The 23,960-nt window shown below is 42.6% G+C and overlaps 1 protein-coding gene across 1 annotated transcript in view; it reads left to right on the forward strand.

The window, feature by feature from the left end:
- Positions 1–23,960, forward strand: part of DPP4 (dipeptidyl peptidase 4) — a 108,916-nt gene that overhangs the window by 52,806 nt on the left and 32,150 nt on the right. Inside the window, exons 8-15 of the mRNA XM_073647055.1 lie at positions 1,673–1,745; positions 4,199–4,319; positions 5,700–5,860; positions 11,505–11,608; positions 13,843–13,972; positions 15,091–15,129; positions 18,247–18,348; positions 21,487–21,554. Coding sequence (XP_073503156.1) covers positions 1,673–1,745; positions 4,199–4,319; positions 5,700–5,860; positions 11,505–11,608; positions 13,843–13,972; positions 15,091–15,129; positions 18,247–18,348; positions 21,487–21,554 — 798 coding nt within the window. The remainder of the gene's footprint in view (positions 1–1,672; positions 1,746–4,198; positions 4,320–5,699; positions 5,861–11,504; positions 11,609–13,842; positions 13,973–15,090; positions 15,130–18,246; positions 18,349–21,486; positions 21,555–23,960) is intronic.

Below are 23,960 nucleotides of genomic sequence, written 5' to 3' on the forward strand. Positions count from 1 at the left end.
GTTGGTTAGCCTAATCATGTGTGCTGTCATCATTATTCTTCTTATTTTATCCTTGAGTGGAATGTTTTTGTACTTAAAGTGAATATGCCATTAGATTTCACAATACAAACTGCATACATTATTAGATAGATCTTAGACCTGATGAGACTGGTGTATTTACTTTGAAAATCCATATCACAATGGCTGTATAGTACTGATATTAAAATTAATATTTTATGAGAGAGCTCATGAGTATATTCAATCTCCAGCCCGCCCGAGTGACCACTGCAGCTTATCCTGAGCAGTGTGAGATTCAGCAGCAGGGAGGAGGGACACTGAGGAGCTGTCAATCAGGCTCGGTGGGTAGAGATTGAATTAAACTTTCATAACGGATAAGGCAGCCACTCTAACATGGATTTCAAAGTAAATGCAGCAGCCTTATCAGGTCTAAGATATCTATTTAATAATGCATGCAGTTTGTGTTGTGAAATCTGTGACAGATCCACTTTAAAGGGATATCCTGGTCTTAGACATGTATGGGATATCCACAGGATGTGACTGAAAGATGCAGGTCCCAGAATGTGAGTTCCTGATCCCCATCACACAACTTTAGAAAAAGGAATGGAGAGATGGCCATGCATGTGTGGAACTCCCTCCATTCACTTCAATGGGAGTTAGCCAAGCTCAGATGTGTCTGTGATTCCTAAAGAACATACATGTCAAACACTGGCCCATGGGCCAAATCTAGCCCACAGGGTGGCTATATTTGGTGCACGACACCAGAACCGCCACCCCTATTTGGGTCCCATTATTCTGTATGGAGGACTATGTGGTGTCATTATTCTGTATGGAGGACTATGTGGGGCCATTATTCTATATGGAGGACTATGTGGTCTCATTATTCTGTATGGAGGACTATGTGGGGCCCATTATACTGTGTGTAGGACTGTGTGAGGCCATTATACTGTATGCCGGACTATGTTGGGCCCATTTTTCTGTATACTGGTTGGCCCGCGATTTTGATCACGTTTTTCATTTGGCCCTCTGGGTGTTTGAGTTTGACATCCCTGCTGTAGTAGTAGTTGGATGAAGCCATGCATATACGCAGCCACCTCTTCATTCATTTCCTACCTGGATGCCTCAGTCAGCGGACACCTCACCGGGTAGGTCTGGAGTCAAAAATCTTCTTTTAGGAGACTTACAACTATTAGATATATAGCATAAGTTTGGAATACCCCAGCCACGATCTCAGTGGTGTCTGGATCTTGCAATTATGTCAACATCTGGGTCCATCAGAAGATCATTTGTTGATTCAACCCATATAGCTAAATAATTACCGTAAATTACAAAAAAACAAAAAAACTTCTCCAGTCCTGCCAGGTAACAGATTGTATCCCTTTATTATATGTACATAGGTTAATGATGAGAAGTCTTTCTATATCTTACAATTTTTACAGTCATTTACAATAAAATTTACAATTGTAATACATTGGGGCCTCCGTAATGAGTTGTCATAAAGACACAAACAAGGGGCCATAAAGTACTAATTGTGCTCATTGCCTGGAGGGCAACTCATCTGATCCATTACCTCTGTGGATCTGGTTTATGATGTTGGTATTTTCCATATTTTCGTGGTTTCTATCACTCTGATACTGTATCGCCCTCTACATGTTTTTATTTATTTTTCACTTAGACAGTATGTAACTGCAAACGAGCTACCTCAAAGGATTCAGTATATTTCGTGGTCCCCTGCTGGTCGTAAACTGGTAAGTCCTTTAAACCTACTACACACAAAACCACGTCTAAGCCAATGAGCATCAAGGCTAATAAATGATTTGGGATGGGAATGCTTAAAGGGAATCTGTGTCCAGGTTTTTACCATCTAACAAGCTTAAGGACAGAGACCCTGATTCTGGCGATGTAACACTTACTGGACTGCTTGCTGTAGTTTTGATAATATCTTCATTTTGTGTGCTGCAGATCTTCCACTTCTCTGAATGCTGAGTTCTGTATAAGTCCACCCACATCACTGATTGGCTGCTTTCTGTTTACACTGTGGCAGAAAGCTGCCAATCAGTGCTGTGGGCGAGGGGTTATATAGAGCTCATTAATATGGGGGACATCCTGGTAGCAGGGTTACTAGTACTCTAATGATAATCTCCTGCTGATAAAACATTTTACCAAAACTAGAGCAAGCAGGGCAATACATGACATTGTTGGAATCAGGGTCTCTGCCTCTACATTATGCTGCTCTCAGATTAGGTGACAAAAACCTGCTGAGAGATTCCGTTTAAATGTTTGTCTAAAGCCTCATGTACATGTGTCTCATGAGCAAGACAACGTATGGAGGTCAGACGGCTCTAAAACAAAGATCTGTTAGATTCTGTGTACTGCCATACAATGTCTTTTCAGAATAAAAAATGAAAACATTTCATACCTATCCCGACATTATCCTCGCAGTTTTTCCTGCAGACTTGGACTGGCCCACTGGGTAATCGGTGAATCTTCTGGTGGGCCCCTGAGCAGTGCTTGTCACAGTACACTTAATGCACTGCATATAGACAGGCCACCTGCTACAATATGAATATGTATCATCCAAACTGCCATAATTAAGCTTTTGGGATCCTCACTGATCAGTTTGATAGTGGACCCCCAATTACCCCCAATTACACCCCACTGCATTCTACATATACTTCAGTAAAGATATGACTGATGATCAATGCAGCCATCTTTCCATTCAAATGTGTGGACAATGTGTTGGCTGGAAATTTGCAAACAAGGGTTAGGTAATACTAGCATGTAGCTATAGAGTGAACCCCAGAATCAATGTTACTGGGGTGCGTCTTGCATCCCATGCATAAACAGGGTTGAAGGCCACTCATATGAATTTTACCACTGATTAACTTAGAGTCCACATTTTGTGCACTGTGCACAAGGACCGAAGAAATTGTCGTATGGTGCGGCTGAGGACCTAAGTTATGCACCATCTTTATAGATCTATTACTAAACATTATTAGAAGCTCTAAACCTGCCCCTATTTAAAAAAAAATTTTACTCAACTTTCATTATAAGTAGGGGACAGAAAGTGACATTGGCCTCCGAAAACTAAAAGTCATGGGCCTCTTAAAGGGGACCTTTGACCAAATTTTTCATGCAATAGTTGTTGCAGTGGATTTTTTTATTTCATCTCTCCATTGTGGAGATATTACTAGTGATGAACGAGTATATTCTGTCAACCCTTTTGGCGAGTATACTCAGGTGCTCGCCGAGTATCTTCAGCATGCTCGAGTGTTATGTTTCAGTCACTCCATGCTCATGGTTTGCAACTGTTTGACAGCTTTAATACTGGTGAGGAATGCCTAAGAAACAAGCATTCCTCACATGTATTAAAGCTGTCAAACAGTCGCAAATCGTGAGAACGGAGTGACTATAACATAACACCCAAGCATGCTGAAAATACTCGGAAAACACCTGAGCATTCTCGTAAATCTCGAGTAACGAGCATGCTCGCTCATCACTAGATATTACCAATCAAAGTACTGGCACCTAATGTTTTTTTGTTTTTTTTTAGTAAGTCTATTTTTGACAACCGTTAAAGTTGAGCCAATCAATTTGATGCAAATCGGATTTGTGAAAAGATTAAATAAAATTTGCAGGTCGCGGCGATCTCGAACAATTTGTGATTTGAGTCAAGCGAATCACCAAAAAAAGTGCCCTCCTGCCACTTCGAACATTGTAGAAGATTGTATTAACCAGAGACCTCAGGTCTGACCGCCTTGGGTTTTCTTATAATGCCTTGTAGCTATCACATCACATGGTATTGCACAGTCAATCATGAAGGACTATCAGAGCCTGTATAAAAGCCGAGGCAGGGAATTCAGCGCAACAATTTAAGAGTGAATTTGGATCGTGAGAGGATGTCACAGCTCAGCAATAGAGAAAAGGAGAGAAAGCCATTGGCCTCCAGACTCTCGACAGTAATGTGTTGTATAAATGCAGCATTGAAGAAGATGAGTGTTGTAGTCTACGATTAATACAGAGATTCAAGTTTTTTAAATGCAGTTAAGCACTTATGAAGCATTTCCAGTATGTCCCATAAATAAATGCCTGATAGGTGCGGATATAACTCACTCAATTTTGTCTCTCTCCGTTTTTTTAAAAAATATGGTATACGGTATTGTGCTTGCTTGTTTTATATACTCATTTATTTTCCCTACAGGTGTATGTCTGGGAAAACAACATTTACGTCAGAAATTCTCCAGAGGAGCCAAGTGTTAGAATTACGTCTAATGGTGAAGAAAATAAAATCCTAAATGGAATACCAGATTGGGTGTATGAAGGTGAGGATCTCTTATTTGGTCGTGCGTTGACCTTTGGCTCAGAAATTGTGTACAAATAACACAGAAACTTTTACTTATATATAGAGATCTTGTGGTGAGGAAGAAACATTGAACGTGTAATTATAATGCCAGCGTGAAATAGAGGTGAAAGGCAAAACCAACATGTAACCACAGATCTGTCGGCTGAAAACAAAAAAGACATTTTTAGCCAACGGCAGGAAATCTTTATCCCCTCCACAAAAAGGTGAACATTTTAAAGGAAAACTAAACACAGAAAATGGAAATAAAATCTGCAAAAAAAATGTCCCAGCAAATTACTCCCTTAACCCTTTTCCGACACGGCGATTTTCCATTTTTGCACTTTTGTTTTTTCCTCCCTTTTTTTCCATAAGCTATAACATTTTTTTATTTTTCCTTCGCCATAGATTTGTGAGGGCTTGCTTTTTTTTTTGCCAGACGACTTTATTTTATCATGTGATCTACAGGAAAGTGAAAAAAAGAAATCCTATTTTTGATGAAGTTGCAAAAAAAGAGCATTTCCGCAATTGTTTTTGGATTTTTTTATTTATATTTTCATTATACAGTAAAAATGATCTGGCAATATGATTGTCCAGGTCACTACCATTACGCAGATAACAAACATGGTTCATTTTTTATTTACTTGGTGAAAAAAAATTTGGATATTTGTACAAAAAAAAAAAAATTGCTTGTGTCAACGACTCAACATGTTTCTGAGATTTGTAATGTTTTTGGACAATGGAGCTGTGTTAGGGTGTGAAGCTAGTCACTACTCACGGACTAGCCGTGAGGCAGAGTGGTCAAGAGGTCCAAGGTCAAAAGCCAGGAAGGTATGTCAAAGACAAGACAAATGGATAGACAGGAGTAATGTCCAGGGTCTGGTAACTAAAGTCACTTTTCAATACAAGTCTATGAGAGTCTTGTTCTGGCTCTCATAGACTTGTATTGAGAGCGTGTGATGTAGCTTCTGACTTCCGGCCAGACAGAAGTTACAGGTAGAAGGTGGCGCTGCGGGACCGGAGCACCCTGCGATCGGTTTGCGGGGCGCTAATGGGCGAATATAACAGCGCACCCCTGAGATTAACAGCGGCATTTAACAGGTTGACAGCCGCTGGAGAAGCTCCTCTCCTCTACACACACAACTGTTAAAGGCTGGTGATGGCAAAATAACAAAGTCATCATCTCCCGATGATGTGGGGTCAGTTCCTGCCCGTTCTCTATTATCTAACACTGTTACTGGCTGTATTATAAAGCTTCTCAGCTACTATTTGTCTATAAAATGTTGTACTTTAGCCATTTTGTATATAAAAGCAATGTATTTCTATTATTATTTCTATCATTTTTTTTATTTTTATTTTTTAGAGGAAATGTTTTCAACCAATAATGCTATATGGTGGTCTCCGGGTGGCCAATTCCTGACTTATGCTGAATTTAATGACACAGAAGTTCCAATTATAGAATATACATTTTACGGAGATGAATCCGAGCAGTATCCACAGACAATTCATATCCCGTATCCCAAGGTCAGTCATCTGAATTATAAAAATGTTACATGGCACTTAAAGGGAATCTGTCAGAAGGATTTTACCACCTCCCCTCCCCGAACTAGTTATATGCGCATGTAGCTTTTTCAAAGACAAGTCCAGCAATACCTTTACATGATCAGTCTGTTCCTCCATTACTGAGAAATCAGCATTTGAATTGTTATGCAAATATGGCTGAAGAGCTATGGTAGGTCTGAAGTCTCTGTCACTCCAGCTCTATTTCCCACCCAGCACCGCCTGCTCCTGCTTGACGTACAGCTTCTATTCTGTGTGATTTTGAAGCAAAGGAACTGTAGTCAAGCAGGAGGAGGCAGCGTTGGGTGGGGAATAGAGTTGGAGTGACGGAGGCTTGAGAAGTGCTTCTACTCGTCAAAAGCACTTCATCCTCAATTGCATATTGATTCAAATGCAGAATTTCAGCAATGGAGGAACGGACTGGCCATATAAAGGTATTCTTGGACTTGTCTTTAAAAGAGCCACATCTCAAATAAATAGTTTGGGGGGTGAAATTCTGCTGCCAGATTCCCTTTAAAGTAATACATTTGTTGATCTATGGTAGAATGTCTCTTTGTATAATAATGGGCAATAGACTGCCACTGTCTATATTTGAGAGCATCCAGTGATATGTTCTAGCTGTCATCAGATTTTTTTTATGATGTTGACAGGATTTCTTTAGGATTTGAAAAAGGTTTTGCTTCTCCGAAACTAGTGTCACCTTTGTTCATGCCCTGTTCCTGCAGCACATTCACTTCTTCACCGTAAAAAAAGGGGTCAGGAGAAGAGTAGCAGCACGTAATTCCAAGATCAGACTACGCTTGGTCAGTTTGTAGTCTGTTTCCTTGGAGACACATAAGCTTATATAGAGACCAAATGCACAAAAGTATAGGAAGTTTTTAAACAACACTATATGCACAGCTGCAAAGTCACTGGCTGATTATAAGCCATCCCCTCGACTTTATAGAAGCAGCCAGTGCACAGCTGTCATTCAATTATATACCCCGACCCCAAGGTTTACATTCAGTGCAGTATCATAGATATGCATAATGGGAGCAAGTGGTAAGATTGTACTGTTACTTTATATGCTTGATGGAGAAGTAGTGGTGGCACGAGCTGTCCAACCAAAGGAGACCCTCACCGCTTGATTTTCATGCAAGCAGCGTGACAGGTGGGCTGCTGCTGCCACCGACTCTTCTTGTCCTTTCTTGGTCGCAGTCCATACAAGCGTCATCATCAAGCCCCTGCTATTGGGTTTCAGAGAAGCATGGCCATGCGTCATGGTAGCAATAGGTTTTGGTAGTAGACCATTACAACCCTCTTATCTGTCTTTCTTTGGTGGCGGATGATTTGGCTGTAAAGTGGATCTGCTTGCAGGAAGAAGTTCTGCAGCCACCGCATGTAGTATAGGCTTGCACCAAGCCAAATGTTGATGGTCCTATGGCCTCCTCCTTCCAGTCTACTACAACATATGCCCTTAACCCAATATTTTTACTAAAGCTTTTGAGATAGTCTGTAACATTTTTGACATTTCTGTGCTGATTTACCTTTGGTTCCAGAAACAAGTGTGATTGAAAAGTAAGTGTAATGTTCATTATTTAATACTACGTCTTTTCTTACAGCCTTTTTGTGACAGCTTTGACAACTTAAAATATATCCACCCAAATGTCTGAGTTACGTACACTACAATTATGTTTGTCATGAAGCACACATCCTCCTCGTAGCCAGGAAACAACCATTGCACATTTGATGCCAAGTCAGGTTCATCTGCCAAAGGAATGTTGGCACACATCCCCCATTCTCTGGTGGAGGTGATAAAATGTCAGGCATATGTTTAAAGCATCTGTATGATGAATCTAGCAGCAAATGGGCATTGTACATCAATACCCGGAATCCTCTATAGGAATAAAAGAGACCATATGGTGTCCTATTCTGTAGAAAGGCAGCTTGTGCATTGCTATCGGGCATTTAGACATTGTCAGTCTAACATTATGACCACTGATGGGTAAAACCATTAATACTGATTATCTTGTGATATTGGAACATTGGAGAGTAAGAGTCGACTCTTGTAGTAAATGCACAGGAAGTAGGAAAAATAATCAAACGTTAGCGACTTCAGCAAAAGCCTAATTGTGATGGAGCATCTGCAAAATGGCAGGTGTTGTGAAGAAGGTGGCCAAATGTCCAGAAATTCCACAACAGTCCATAAGAATAAGACACTTTTTTTGTGCCCTGTCCATTAAAAAAAATTAAGGAGCCTGTAGTTTTTTTGAAGCTGAAGAAACGTATTTTGATTATTGCGACTGTAATTATTATCAGTTTACAGTAAATGCAGCTGTGGCGCCCCTGAGGGTTCAGTCGCCACAGAGGTATTGCACCTCATCCAGAGGTGTGGTATCTCACTCTCAGGTAAGGAAGGAGTATGGCCCAGGACCCTAACGCTACATCCACTACACCACATTTCCGGGGGAAATGCTCATGTGGGGAAGCACAACTGTCCCTGATCCCTTGCTGGAGTGGGGAGAAACCACCTAGAAAGGGGGAACTAGGTAGTGGATGGGTGGAGGATGTAGATCCTGGGCGCACTGGAGTAGGAGCATATAAAAGAGAGTAGCCATCTTAGATCAGGGTTAGTTATTGAGTAGTGGTGAGGAGAAGTGTAGGAGCGGGGGCTCTGTATGGGCTCTGCTCCACAGGCAGGCCTAGTCAAGAGGCCTGAGCCTGAAGGAGAAAGGAGAGGAAAGAGGGAGCAGGAAGGCTCCAGTAGAGGAACCGAAGGGACCCCAGGGGTACGGGCCGTGCAGCTGCCACGCGTACGCCTGCCGCTGCCACGAGGTAGGGGGGTCAGGCCAGAAGAAGGGAACCGGATCCCTCAACCAGCAGAGACTCCAGGGCTCAACTGGGAACCGGAGGCTGCAGCACTTTAAGTCAGCAGGCCGCCCACACCAGCCATCAGGAGGGCCAGGGGACGGAACACACGTCGCTCGCCAAGGCCCAAGGACACTGGACAGAGGTGCCACTAGGTGTGAGGTACAAGGAGAGAGACCAGAGAAAGGTACTCTGAAAAGTGCTCTGGAGATACCTGAGGGTGGACCGAGCCCCTCACTGAGTACGCACAGCACGATGTGGGAAGTTATGATCTGCAGTGTAACTTGGAAACTGATAACCGTGAGTAAAGACTCTGGGACTGCATCACCTTGTCTCCATGTTTCTTACCGCGCCAGCACTCACTGCACTGGGACGCCCCCACAACCACCATCGTTCACCTGTGCTGCCCTGAAGCTACACTCTTCCTGTGGGGAGTTATACTACACTTGCTACACATACCACCAGCTTCAGTGGACTGCTCCGCAGCGGCGGTTCTCCATAACCGCAATCCACAGGTGGCATAGTCGGACTATATAACTTATACACATAGACTACCCTGGTTTGACCGCCCTGGGTCACTGACCGGGTCGCCCCCACGGTGACTACAACCCCCAGCATTTACAAGGCCCGGCTCCGGGTACCCCCATGGCCCAGGGGGCGCGTCACAGCTGATGTCTTCATATCAAAATGATGGGCTGTGCATACAATCATGGCCGAAAGTGTTGGCATCCATGAAATTGTACCAGCAAATAAAGTATTTCTCCTAGAAAATTGTTGCAATTACACATGTTTTGTTATACACATGTTTATTTCCTTTGTGTGAATTGAAACAACACAAAAATTGAGGAAAAAGAAGGCAAATTGGACGTAATCTTACACAAACCCCCAAATTGGGCTGGACAAAATTGTTGGCACTCTTAACTTAATATTTGGCTGCACACCCTTTGGAATAAATAACTGCAATCATTTGCTTCCTATAACCATCAACAAGCTTCTTACACCTCTCAAATGTAATTTTGCCAGCGTCAAGATGGCAACCTTTGTTATACCGTTATGCCTGGCATGCAATAGATAGTACCAGAGTTGTTATGAATTGAAACATAGAACCTGTTCCATCAGCTACGACAGTAATCTGTGGCCACTGGACGGGAGCCCTCAGAACCACCCCCTATCCAATAAGCCACGGATGTTTTTAGGGTAGAAGCGGTTCTCAGGGCTCCCATACATTGGTCATAGTTTCTGTCATGGCCGATGGACCAGATTAGTTTCGATTCACACCAACTCTAATTACTACCTATGAGAAGTGGTCCAAGAAAGGACAAGAGGTGAACTGCATGGGGAGTAAAGGCTAACCCATCTGGTTCGATCCCACAAAGAGCTACTATAGCAAAAATTGCTGAAAAAGTTAGTGTTGGCACAATAATACCAAGCTGTCAGAACACAAGGAACATCATAGCAGAATGTAAGCTTGTAGAATGTAAGCTTGCGAGCAGGGACCTCACTCCTGATGTTACTGTTAAAGTGTCTCACCTGTATTGAATTTATTGTTTGTACATGTCCCCGCTTAATTGTAAAGTGCTGCGGAATATGCTGGCGCTATATAAATAAAAAATTATTATTAATTATTATCATAGCGCACTGTTCATGGGGCTGTGTGGACCGATCACGGTGCCCATGATGACCCTTGTCCACCAACTTATTTCAAACAATAGACATGGAACATCAGAAGTGGACCATGACGCAATGGAAGAAGGGACCTGGTTTAATCATTCATATTTTCCTCAACATTTGGATAGAAGAAAAGGAGGGGGGTTACATCAAGAGATGGCATAAGGGGAGAAGACAAGCCAGCAGAGGCAGCGTTCTGCTGGGAGACTGCTGATTCCTGACATTCATGTGGATGTGATACGTACCACCTTCCGAAATATCCCACTCTTCACGGCAAAGGATGACTGTAGCCACTTTTAGCAGGATAATGCCACTGTCATACGACCAAATATTGTTCAGGAATGGTTTGAGGAACATGACGTAGATTACAAAGTGATGGACTTGGTCTCCAAATTCCCCTGATCTCAATCCAATTGAGCACATGTGGGATTTGCAGAAAAAAATGTATGATTCGTGGAGAACCAACCAAGCAACATTCAGGAGTAAAAGGATCTGCTGGTAACTTTTTGGTGCTCGATACCACAAGGCACCTTTAGAGGTCATATGGAGTCCACACCATGATCCATGATGGGTCAGAGCTGATTTGGAGGCATAAAGGTGACCTATAGGTCTATCTGTCTGTTTCCCTCTACCCCTCGGAACTCCAAACATTGTAACAGACTTCAGGGAGAAGTCCGAGTTCGGCGTTTAGCATCGGACACTAACTGTCTAATACGAACCCTGAACTTTTGTGTTCAGGTTTGCTCATCTCTAGTGACCTACATGCTATTGGGAAGGTGGTTTTAATGTAATAACTTCGGAGTGAAGCATTACGGTTTATTTTCATGTTGTGGCCATGTTGCTTTTTTTTCTTGCCACAATTGCATCAAAAACGCATTAGAAAATGTAGCAAAGAAAAAGTCAACATGTGAATAAAGCCTAAGAGCTTTTTCTGACGCAGGGCTCTGTGCTCAAATGTGTCCATCTATTATTATTATTTTGTAGGATATTTATAAAAATCTGTTTTTCATTATATTACTGATCGGAATAATCTCACCATGTGTTAAACCTGTTCCATTTTATTGTACTGATTCCATATTTTTTTACATTTAAGTCAGGAACAAAAAATCCCACGGTGCGGCTGTATATTGCAAATATAGAATCTCTGAACAATGTGTCATTTGTGGAAATTTTAGCACCGGATGACATAAGAAATGGGTAAGAAACAGTGATTATTATCATTTATCTGATTATTATAATAACACACACCTGTAGCCACAGTGATGTCACTTTTTGTGATATTAAAGGGGTTGTCCACTACTTGGACAAACTTTATTTAATGCAACAGTGACCCATGTAAAATAAAAGCACCATACACTCACCTTCCAGAACAATGCCTTTCCAGCGGTGTCAGTACTCATGTGATATTGTTGGGTCACATGAACGCTGCAGCCCAACAGTAGCCACTGATTGGCTGCAGCACTCACTTATAATAACAATATCATGCGAGAGCTGGAATACATAGCACCAACGTTGCTGGAACTATGCAGTTTTGGAGGTGAGTATATGGTATTTTTATCTTACATGGGGCACTGCTACAAATTAAGACATGGTTGTCCATGTAGTAGACAACTCCTTAAAGAAAAAGGTGTATGAAGAGCACCCATCAGCTCGCCTGTCATTTATTTCTTAGTAAATATTTGAATTCTTCTTATTCATAAAATTCCATGAGAAATAAAATTGCAACAACATTGCACACATTGGACATACTTCTGAGAAATGTTATTTTATGGGAAATGCAAGTCGTTACTAAACCAAAGAAATCCTCTCTTTAATTTGTGTTTTTATAAGTTGCCTTAAGCTGGCCACAGATATCAAATTCTTGCTGGACAAATAAAAAAAATAAATTGTAGGCAAATGTCTTGAAATTCAATGAAACAAATCCAATAGACGCACATATATCGAAGCTATATCTCCGACCTGTGGGTCAATGCTTGTAAAAATAATAAATAAAATATTAAAAATATATAAAGTAATTTTAAAAGATGAATTGGTTTAATATATGAGCTACATTAAGCAGATTATTTGCAGCAATTGTAAAAAAAAGTTAAGTACAAAAAAAATATAGCGTGAATGCAGTATATGTAGTTGCACTGCTCCCTCTGCTGGTCAGTATTGTAAACGCAGAAGAAAACAAGCAAAACAGCAATGAACAGCAAAAAAGGTATTTATGTTATTCATGAAATCACAGCAAAATAATATCGCTTTCCTGAGACATTGCAAAAATTTTGATATTACTGCAAGGTATGGAAGATTTTGGCATTAGTCTTTAGCCTGAGGGAACCAAAACATATTATTTATAATGTATAATAGAGCCTTTTACACATTTTACATTGAGGCCATGGAGCCTATACTTGACAACTTTTCCAAAACATCTACGATACTCAAAGAAAGTTGGACCTGCCTTAGACCCTTTAAGAACTATTACGTTTATAGATACCTTTGACATTGAAAAAAATAGTTCTTCACCTTTACTAAAATTGCACACATTTTCATTCCTTCATTAATTTTTATACCCCCTGATAGGTAATTTACCACCTAATGCAAGTTTTATATTTTTCTCTTGTGGGAGTGTCACTGCCAGTAATATAGGCTGGATGTGAGGTCTGTGTGTATCTAGGGTTCTCCTGTCTACATTAGCTGATATATCAGCACAGCTTCTATCCTGCACTTATTTACTCTTCATGTTCTTTGCTCCTTTTATACAACCTGTTTTCTCAGTCCTCCTTGGATTATTGTCATACCTTTTCCCCACTCCTGTTATCTCTAACCCTGAAAGAAGGGTAGTGGTGGGGAACAGAAAGAGCTGACAGAAATGAGCAGGAGCTCTTATGGATTTGTAATATTTTTGCAGGTCGTTCACCTAGATAAAGAACTTTCCGACACTTTGCAGCAGCAAAATGGTAGAACATTTTTTAATGAAGACTACATCAGAAAATAGAGCAAAGTTTGGAAATTATAACTTCTTGATCACTGGAAGGTCTAACCACTGGGACCCCCAGAGATCCAAAGAAGAGGGGCTCTGAAGAGCCCCCTGTGAATGGAGTGGTGGTTGATCGTGTGCACATCTGCTTTATGCATTGTTATGGGAGTGCCCGAAGATCAACCGAGTGCAGCCCCGGCTATCTCTGTCAGTCTCCTCATTAGAGTGAATAGAGGTATCAATAGAGGAATCAAGGTCTCTGCCCCTAGATCATGCTGCTCTCAGATGGGATATCAAAAGCCCGTAGACAGATTTGCTTTAAAAAAAGGCGCAAATTAAAAGAAGAATAAGGAGAAAATGAAAAACTGGAAAAAAACACTAAAAACTAGAGACAAAAGTTGCAGTAGTGTGTATACCGATTCTAAAGGGCTGTGTTGGGTTCTGATTCCTGGTTTACTTGTAACTATAGAGATCATTACTTATGTGGGGTGACTTGGGCCACAGAAGAAAGAATGGCCGTCCAGTGGCTTCGAAGGATTCAGAATGTTTCAGCTATTACACTGTGTACCCTGGCAGAACCCACATGGAACTGTTTGACGGTATGTTGACTTTGTTTTTGTATTCATTTATGTTTTTTAAAAACTTGTCAAAAATGGTTATTTTGACAAGACAACACCTTCAAAAGTATTTATTGTTAATTTTTTAAACATTATGTGCTATTATGATATATCATTAGAGATGATCCAAAAGATTTGCAGGACCTCGGTTCAGCAGCCACGTGGGTAGTCCAAGGCCATCGTACCAGAGCCGGCAAACCGACTTCTACCTGCCGGAATCCTGGATTCCTCTCCTTTAGTGAACCCTGCGTGACATCAGGTGTGCATCGCGCTGGAATATAGTCACTGCACCAGGACCACAAATCCAAAGTGGAGCCGGGGATGCCGGCAAGTAGGAGGAGGTTTGCGGCTCTCTGGACTGGCAGTTACAGACTACCGATGTGGCCGCTGAACCAAGGTCCTGCGAAGGTTTTTGATCGTATACTCTTTACATATCTTCCGGAGTCTAGTTATTTTAAAACAGAGCTTCAAATCTGCTTTTTGGTGTAACACATCGATTCAGCCACTAATAGGAAAGTTTTTTGATGTACAGCTTTGCTTATGTTCAATAATTTATTTGTCTTCAGCTCCATAGCTCCCCCTTGTGGCAACTGCAGGCAGACAAATTTTTATCATTTAAAGGACTATTCCATTATTCCCACTCAATCAGTCCTTATGGTGGTCTTTCAAGATTGTTGAGGGTCTGCCGTAATACTGCTTATAATATATTTGTGACAAGAGGTGGGTTAGACAAAACTGTTACTACTTTATACATGTGCACTGTCACTTAAAGGGGTTAGTCTACAAGTCTGCGGTAACGCTAAAACTGCAGACTTGTGAATCCTCATATCACGAGCACCGCACGCTGTGAGGACTCTCTGCTGACAGAGTTGGTAGCGGGCGGTCATATGACTGCAAGCATGCGATTTGCATACTCGCCACAATTTGACCAGATGGTGGCAGACTTGCTCAATGCAAGTGTATTGAGCGAGGCCAGAAACAGTCTAGTGTGGCCGGGAGTATGCTGACTTAAGACTGGACAACCCCTTTAATTTAATATATTTTTACTGGATCATCTATTATTCTGATTTATAGAATTTCTCTTTTTTTCTGTAATGCAGGTTGGACATGAAGAAAGCCCAACTGGCTGGGTTGGAAATGTAAGTATTCATATAGACAGATACAGAGTTTAGATATAATAGCATTTTAAATAGACAAATGGTTAGATATGATAGTACTAAGCAGCAATACTTCTGTAGAAAAGTCATTATTATCAGACTAGATGGTGGCCCGATTCTAACGCATCGGGTATTCTAGAATATGTATGCGGCCGACCGGGTGCAATCAGCAGAGCATTGTTTAAATTTGGTGCCAAAATCGCTGATTGGTCGCGGCCGGCAACCGCGACCAATCAGCAAAATGGTGTTTAAATTTGGCGGCAATATCGGTGATTGGTCGCGGGTGGCTGCCGCGACCAATCAGCGAACTGTGTTAGTGAGGACGGAGAGCTTGTTTAAATTTGGCGCTAAAATCGCTGATTAGTCGCGACCGCGACCAATCAGCAAAACGGTGTTTACATTTGGCGCGAATAGCGCTGATTGGTCGCGACCGCCGGCCGATCAGCAGAGCGGGGTTTAAATTTGGCGCCAATAATGATGATTGGTTGCGGCCGGCGACGGAGACCAATCAGCAGAGCAGTGTTTAAATTTGACGCCAATGTCGCTGATTGGTCGCGGTTCCCGGCCGTGACCAATCAGCAAAATGGTGTTTAAATTTGGCGGCAATATTGGTGATTGGTCGCGGGTGGCGGCCACGACCAATCAGCGAACTGTGTTAGTGAGGACCGGAGAGCTTGTTTAAATTTGGCGCTAAAATCGCTGATTAGTAAACCAATCAGCAAAACGGTGTTTACATTTGGCGCGAATATTGCTGGTTGGTCGCGGCCGGCGGTCGGGACCAATCAGCAGAGCGGGGTTTAAATTTGGCGCCAATAATGATGATTGGTTGCGGCCGGCGACGGAGACCAATCAGGAGAGCGTTGTTTACATTTGACGCCAATAATGCTGATTGGTCGCGGCCGGCGACCGCGACCAATCAGCAAAGCGGTGTTTACATTTGACGCCAATAATGCTGATTGGTCGCAGCCGGCGACCGCGACTAATCAGCAGAGCGGTGTTTAAATTTGGCGCCAATAATGTTGATTGGTCGCGGCCGGCGAATGCGACTAATCAGCAAAGCAGTGTTTAAATTTGGCGCCCATAATACTGATTGGTCGCGGCTGGCGGCCGTGACCAATCATCAGAGCGTTGTTTAAATTTGACACCAATCTCGCTAATTGGTCGCGGATGGCCGGCGGCCGCGACCAATCAGCAGAGCGTTGTTTAAATTTGGCGCCAATATCGCTGATTGGTTGCGGCTGGCCGGCGGCCGCGACCAATCAGCAGAGCGTTGTTTAAATTTGGCGCCAAACTCGCTGATTGGTCGCGGTCGGCCGGCGGCCGCGACCAATCAGCAGAGCGGTGTTTAAATTTGGCGCCAAGATCACTGATTGGTCGCGGCAGGAGGCTGCGACCAATCAGCGAATTGTATTAGTGAGGACCGGGGAGCGGCGCTGCCTGTGCGGCTACTTCCGCTGCGAAAAGCCAGGAGATGAGCGGCTGCTCGCAGCAGAAGTATCCTGACCGGCAGCGCCGCTCCCCAGTCCTCCGTTCACACTTGCCGTTGGGAGATCAGCGGGCCAAGCCGCTGATCTCCCGACGCTAGCCGCATGGAGGTGAGCGGCGCCGCCTGTCGGGGTTACAATGTAATGTGAGCTGCAGTACCCCAAAACAGCCACTAAACAGTGCATGGCGCTGTGGTAGTCTGGCTCACTTTATTTTTTAGTAATGTGTTTGGAACCAATGTCATTTTTAGTGAATTACTACATATTATGTCTGCAACCAGCGAACTGTTTAGGTGCCAGATTTGGAACATCTACAGATCTTATATTGATTACTGTACCTATGCTAAGGATAGGTCATCAATATTGTAGCCCTGGACAATCCCTTTAAGTGTCTTACAATGTCAATACATTTAAATAAATGTCATAGAAATAATTGTATGTATTTAGAGGTGCAATTATTTAGACACATCAGTTTCTTCTGGAGGTGCAATTATTTAGACACATCAGTTTCTTCTAGGGCTGCTTATTTTGGCTTTCAGGGTTTTTCTAGGTGTATTCTTGCAGTCAAGTTTTTATTTTTCTGTCAATGTTGCTTAAAAAACCCTTATCGAAGGTTTCTCCTGGAACTGTCTGTAACAACCTGTCCTAGATTGCAAATAGGAAGGGTTACATCATCATGCCGCTTGAGCCATAAACCTGAGCATGTGTAGTGTGCTGGGTCAGGCGGTATGGACCATGGTGCAGACTGGAGCAGCAGATAATCTCTCCTTTGCCAATTGGTACACGACTTGTTCTATTTACATTCTAAGGCCATGTTCACACGTTCAGTATTTGGTCAGTATTTTACATCAGTATTTGTAAGCCAAAGCCTGGAGTGGATTGTTCCAATCAGGAGGAAAAGTATAATAGAAACACGTCACTACTTCTGCAATTTTCTCCCACTTCTGGTTGTGGCTGAAAAAAACTGATGTAAAATACTGACCAAATACTAAACGTGTGAACGTGGCCTAAGGGGTGTGTTCACACTGATTTTTTTTTCAGTAGTTTTTTTTTTCAGTAGTTGGGTGGTGTGCACACGGTGTTTTTGGAGCAGAAACTGAGCGGAAACTCACCAAATTGACTTCCAAATCTCAAAACACCACAAAAACTTGCTGTGAAAATTCAGCAAAAATGTGCATATAGCCTCTAAAAGCTCCTGAAAAAAACCTCAATATGAACATACCCCAAGTTTATGTCCTACTGATATCTTTTAAACTTAGGTAAACTCAATGAGTTTTTCAAGCCGAGGACTCTTCAGGAAACTGTGCCATATATATATATATATATATACATCCTTTGTCAGGAGCCAAAACTTTTTCTTTTTATTTTGCAACTATTTATGATAGAAACATTTTGGGGTACATATAAATTATTTAATATATTATTTTTTGAGAGAGCAATTTCTTTTTGTTAATAATTTTTTAGAATAACTGAATTGCTTTAACAATGGTTTGGAGGCTTTGCCAGTGAACTGTTGGGGTATAGTGGCATCAATCATCAGGGACAGGGCATTTATATTTTTTGTTTTGAAATGTTCTGACCTCTGATTCCTATTTTTCTTGTTTTATCTTTCTAGTTTGGGCCCAGTGAACCTTATTTCACTTCAGCAAGTAGATTTTATAAGATCATCAGCAATGCAGGTGGATTCAAACATATACATTATTACCTTGGTGCAGGGGTAAGTAATAGGGTACATTTTTAATTGACACACTTTACATGCAGAAGTGACAAAGACTGTGATATTCTTTGGGTTAGCTTTCACTCTACTAAGATGGATAAACCACCTGGTTGCCTGTACAAAGAGCATAAAAGACACCACTTTCCCACCACCAAAGGTCTGATCCATCCAGACAAGAAAAAGAAGGAAGAATCTGTGCAGCTGAGCAGAAAGGACTGCGTATTAGCTAACTAGCAAGTGGGGAAAAGTAGCACTCTCTAGTAAAGGGAATCTGTTAGTAATTTCAACCACCCCAAATCACACATGAAGGCAGGTCTTTGAAATGTAAATCCATTGACACTTTTATATCTTCTATCTGTTGCTGCATTATAATTAATACTAAATGAGGCATTAAGTGCTCTGGGCATTACTTTCTGAGAGTCTTGTTTCATTTATCTATCAGTTAACCTAAAGAGACTTGTGTTTTGGGGGAGAAAACAACCATAGAAGGTAGGGGCTTTTATGCGCCCTATCACACCCATAGCACTTAATTTGCATATGAATTAAAATGGCTCATAAATACTCAGGGATGCAGCAACAGATAGAAGATGTAAAGGTGTAGATGCATTTATATTTCATCTGGTTTGGGGGGATAGGGTTGATGTTACTGACAGATTGTAGTTAAGGTAGTGCCCTGGAGCTAAAGAAAGAGATGTATAAGAGCATGTAAAGTGCTCCAGACATAGATGCTTGCAAGTAGTGGGAGATCAGTCCACCGGAATGAGGGTACTGCCATTACTGAGAACGAGTTTGCCACAAGATAGATCATATAAACTTATTACTGAGAGTGAAGTGTAAAGAATGAAGATTAGCTACCATAAGAGGTGAGGATCTGTTGCAAATGAGAGGAGAATATTGGCTTATTTCTACCTGTGAGGACTGCCACTATAATCTGATTGTTGTTGTTCGAGTTTGAAGAGTATTGCCATGCTATAGACAGAAACTGAGAAAGTAGGTTGCAAGAGTGCGCAATGTGCTTTCTTTGCTGTGGTGACATCGCTCTCCTATCTTGCCACCTCCCTAGAGTCAAAGAGACTGCCTTTTGCTTTTTTGAGCAGCATCCCTTGGTAGCAGGTGGAAAGACTCCCTCTCCTACCTGCACATGACTGAGACTTCTCTTTCCTGCACACTTTTAAGGATGAATGAGCATCATACAAGGTGCTCTACACTGTTGCCCTGAATGCACCTGTATTGACCTAAAATGGTGCCATTTTGTGCTTCAATAGTGCGTCTCCTACTGTACTCCCTTTTTAAGTTGGTACCATGCAAGCCTATCCCTGTCACCACTCAACACACAAAGGGACCGGATAATTCCATTTTACTTGTGCCACCAACCACTGCCTTCTTCCTAACACCTATTGAGCCAGTGACACGTTGACCATATAACCGCTAATCTGTCATTGTAGGGCCGGGGCGCTGCTTAGCCCTAAAAGAGGTTTAGTCCTTAGTCCTAAAAGAGCTTTGACCTCAGGGAGCACTTAGCTCCCCGGGGAAGGTTCTTCATTCATTACAGCTGCCATAAAGCGCATATGACGCGCCCCCTGGGCAGTGGGGTACTCGGTGCCGGGCCGGTTGTTGCTAGAGGAGATGTCACAGTGGCGGTGACCCGGTCCGTGACCCAGGGCAGTCAATCAAAAGGGGAATATTTACAGGGGATTTATAGTTTTTATATATAGTTCGTGACGCCTCCTGTGGTATGCGGCTAAAGGGAGCCGCCGCTGCGGAGCAGGTCCTCTGGAGCTGTTGTTAATGCAGCAGAGTTGGTTTAGCTCTCCACAGGTAGAGCTTAGCTCCAGGGCAGTGCTGAGATGTTATGGATGTTGCAGTGTTGTGCGGGGGGTGATTGCGCAGCAGTAATTCACGGAGACAGCGGGTTGCAGTCTTCAAGGTTTACTCACAGTTGTTGCAATCCAAGTTACAGGTACCGGTGTAACTTCCCACGTCGTCCTGTGTTTACTCAGGGAGGGGTTCAGCAATCCCTCAGATAATTCAAGAGCACTTAACGGGACCCCCTTCTGTGTGCCTTTCTCAGTCGTCTTCCTGCGCTGGCTCTCTCCTTCCAGCCCTGCGCCTCACAATCAGTGTCCCAAGCCGGTAGCCTCGGGTCTTGTCTGGCGACCTGCAGTCCCCTGGACCCTCTGTGGCCACCTTTTCGGCGATGTAATTTTGGCTGTGGCAACTGCACCCTAAAAGTACAGAAGCCTCCGGTTTCTAGCTGAACGTTTCAATTCTCACTAGTTAGGGGCCGGTCCCCCCTGCGGCTTGATCCTTCCACGTCCTGGTAGATTCAGGCGTACAGGTGGCATCCAGCACTGCCCGTACCCCTTAGGATCCCCTCGTTCCTCCTGGAGCCTTCTCTCCTGCTCCTCTCTCCTTCCTCCTCTCCTTTACAGTCTTGGGCCTATCTGCTAGGCCCTCTTCCTGAGCAGAGCTCCTGCTGAGCTCCTGCTCCACACACTCTCCTGCTCTGACTGACCTACACTCCAAGATGGCTTCTCTTTTTTATACTACTGCGGAAGTGCTCCCCTGAACTACGTCCTCCACCCACACCCACTACATAGTTCCACCCTTCAGCTAGGGACCAGGGACTGTGCTCTCCCTTAGGAGCAATCTCTCCCTGCCCCCACTGAAGTTGATGTGTTGGATGCAGGTGTTAGGGTCCCGGGCAGCACTCTATCCTTACCTGAGAGTGAGATACCACACCTCTGGGTGAGATGCAGTACCTCTGTGGCGACTGAACCCGCAGGGGCACCACACATACACCTTGCTGCACTTAGTAATAGAGGGGTGAACGAGCAATATATTCATACTACAATAAAGATACTTTACATCTGCAAAAATTTTTGTATGTTCTCTCCATGTTTGCGTGGTTTTCCTCCGGATTCTCCAGTTTCCTCCCACACTCCAAAGACATACTGATAGGGAATTTAGATTGTGAGGACAGCGATGATATCTGTAAAGTGCTGTGGAATTAATGTCGCTATATGAGGGAGCATAATAAATAAATGAATAAATGAATATTACAACCATTTATAACTCATTTGCAGATTTATGTGATGGCAATTAATGTGCACTTGTTTATTACCATATTTTTTTTAGAGACCAGCGGAAGTAACAAGTGGAAAATATGAAGTTACCAGCATCTATAAGATGGTCAACAATGAGTTGTAAGTATTGGACCCTGTGTTGGTAAATTTTTGCTGAAATATATTGCATGGATTGCAGAAAAAAATATATTTTGTATTTTTTTTACCTTGATGAAAAATAAAATAAGAACCAATTTTACCAAGTTGATAAGTCAATCACCCCCCCTCCTTCTGTTCCTTCTATATTCCTGTATTACCAAGCACATTTGCTGTTCAAATAGACAGCAAGGTAACAACTGCTGTTGGAGCAGAAGTTTCTGCCGTATAAAGCTCTCTTTTGTGCCCACCTCCTTTGGTCCTTGACGTTAAAGGGGTTTTACACTACTGGACAATCCCTAATTAATCAATTCAGGTCCCAATTAAAATAAATAAAGTGTATACTCACCTGCCGCAGCAGTGCCACAGCGGGAATGACGTGACATTGTTGTGTCACATGCAGACTGCAGCCAACAAACGACCCCTGTTTGGCTGCAGCCTTTACTATTTCATCAGAGTGGATGACATCCCTAATGGAAAATTGATGAACTATCTAGCCGTTCATTGACTGCAGCACATGATACAATAATGCCAGGTCAATCTCTAGTAATATAATATATCAAATAAGTGTTACTACAATTTAATAAAAAATCAGACAAATGTATGTATTCGCAATAAATATTTTATTGAGATACACAACTACAGAACAAAAATAAAAGTAAAAGTTAATAGTAAAAACAAGAAACAATGAAAGCAAGGGGAGGCCAATGACAGACACAAAATAATGAAAATAAGATTACAATACAAATGGTATTCACCAGATGGCAGAATATTACTGAGAAGTAATGATAACCGGTATGCAAAGAAACATATATATATATATATATATATATATATATATATATATATATCCACAAAGTTAATTACAGTGCAATTGTGTGCGAGTTAGATTTATAGAGATTTGATGCAATGTATTGCACAAAAAATAAAATCAGTAGTGAAAAAAATAATTATATAATCAGACATATGCAAAAAAATGATAATAGACTATGACACTACATCGGCCTCCACCTCAGACCCCGATGCGCGTTTTGACCTTACTTCATTTGGGGGTCTTTCAGTCTCTAGTAACAGTGGCACTGACCTCTCTGGAATGACACCACTGCAGGAGGTTAATATCCAAGCTTTTTTTTTATTTGGGTGCTTAATTGATCAAGCAGCGGCTATCCAGTAGTGGAAAACCTCTCTAAGCAAGATAGCAGTTGCACAGACAATAAACAATTTCCATACTTGCAGTTGTCGAATTATCACCTTACCATAGCCGAGTTTGTTTTGTGCACCTCCCTGAGCTGCTTCATTCCTAATCCTTACCTCTCTTCTATATTACAAGAAAGCTTAGATTAGATGAAAGACTTAAGAAGGCTAAAGCCCCCGTCTCACATAGCGAGATCGCTGCTGTGTCATGGTTTTGGTGACGCAACAGCGACCTCACCAGCGATGTCGCTATGTGTGACACTTTGCAGCGATCAGGCCCCTACTGTGAGGTCGCTTATCGCTGAAAAGTGTCCTGGACCATTTTTTGGTCGTTGCCCTCCTGCTGGTCAGCACACATCGCTGTGTGTGACCAGCGGGAGCAGCGATCAGGCTGGTAACCATGATAAACATCGGGTTACTAGGGGCACACGCGCACCTAGTAACCCGTTGTTTATCATGAAAAAACAGGGGGAAAGGGAAAGGGAAAACGTATGTCAGCTCACCATGTAATAGCCAGACTCATCCAGTCCCAACGAAGTCTTGCAGCGGAGACGCCCAGGTCACGGGCTACCAAGGTTCAAGTAATGAGAAAGCAAGCAAAGATGTCTCCAGCAGGACCAGGGTTGTATGTATCTTGTTAAAACTTCACTTTTAATTTCAAATTGTAAAAGCCAAGGATGAGTTACAGAATGAGCAATATAGCGGCTCTTAGGTACAGTACATTCCAACGCGTTTCGGCTAAACCTTATTCATGGAATAATGTTGTTTATCATGGTTACGAGCCTGCTAAAGTGAGCGGTAACCTCCCGCTCACCGTAGCAGAGTGGTAACCATGATAAACAACGGGTTACTAGGTGCGCGTGTGCCCCTAGTAACCCGATGTTTATCATGGTTACGAGCCTGCTAAAGTGAGCGGTAACCTCCCGCTCACCGTAGCAGAGTGGTAACCATGATAAACAATGGGTTACTAGGTGCACGTGTGCCCCTAGTAACCCGATGTTTATCATGGTTACCAGCCTGCTCCTGCTTCAGCAGGCTGGTAACCAGGAGCAGGACGTCGTGGAAAGATTCTTTCCACGACGTCTCTGCTCCCCTGATCGTTGGTGAGCCTGCCTGTTTGACAGCTCACCAGCGACCACATAGCGACGCAGCAACGATCCCTGACAGGTCGTATCGTTGTCGGGATCGTTGCAGTGT

This window comes from Phyllobates terribilis, unplaced genomic scaffold (assembly GCF_046119375.1).
Source record: "Phyllobates terribilis strain yellow unplaced genomic scaffold, ASM4611937v1 Scaffold_9__5_contigs__length_417890890, whole genome shotgun sequence".
NCBI classification, from domain to species: Eukaryota; Metazoa; Chordata; class Amphibia; order Anura; family Dendrobatidae; genus Phyllobates; species Phyllobates terribilis.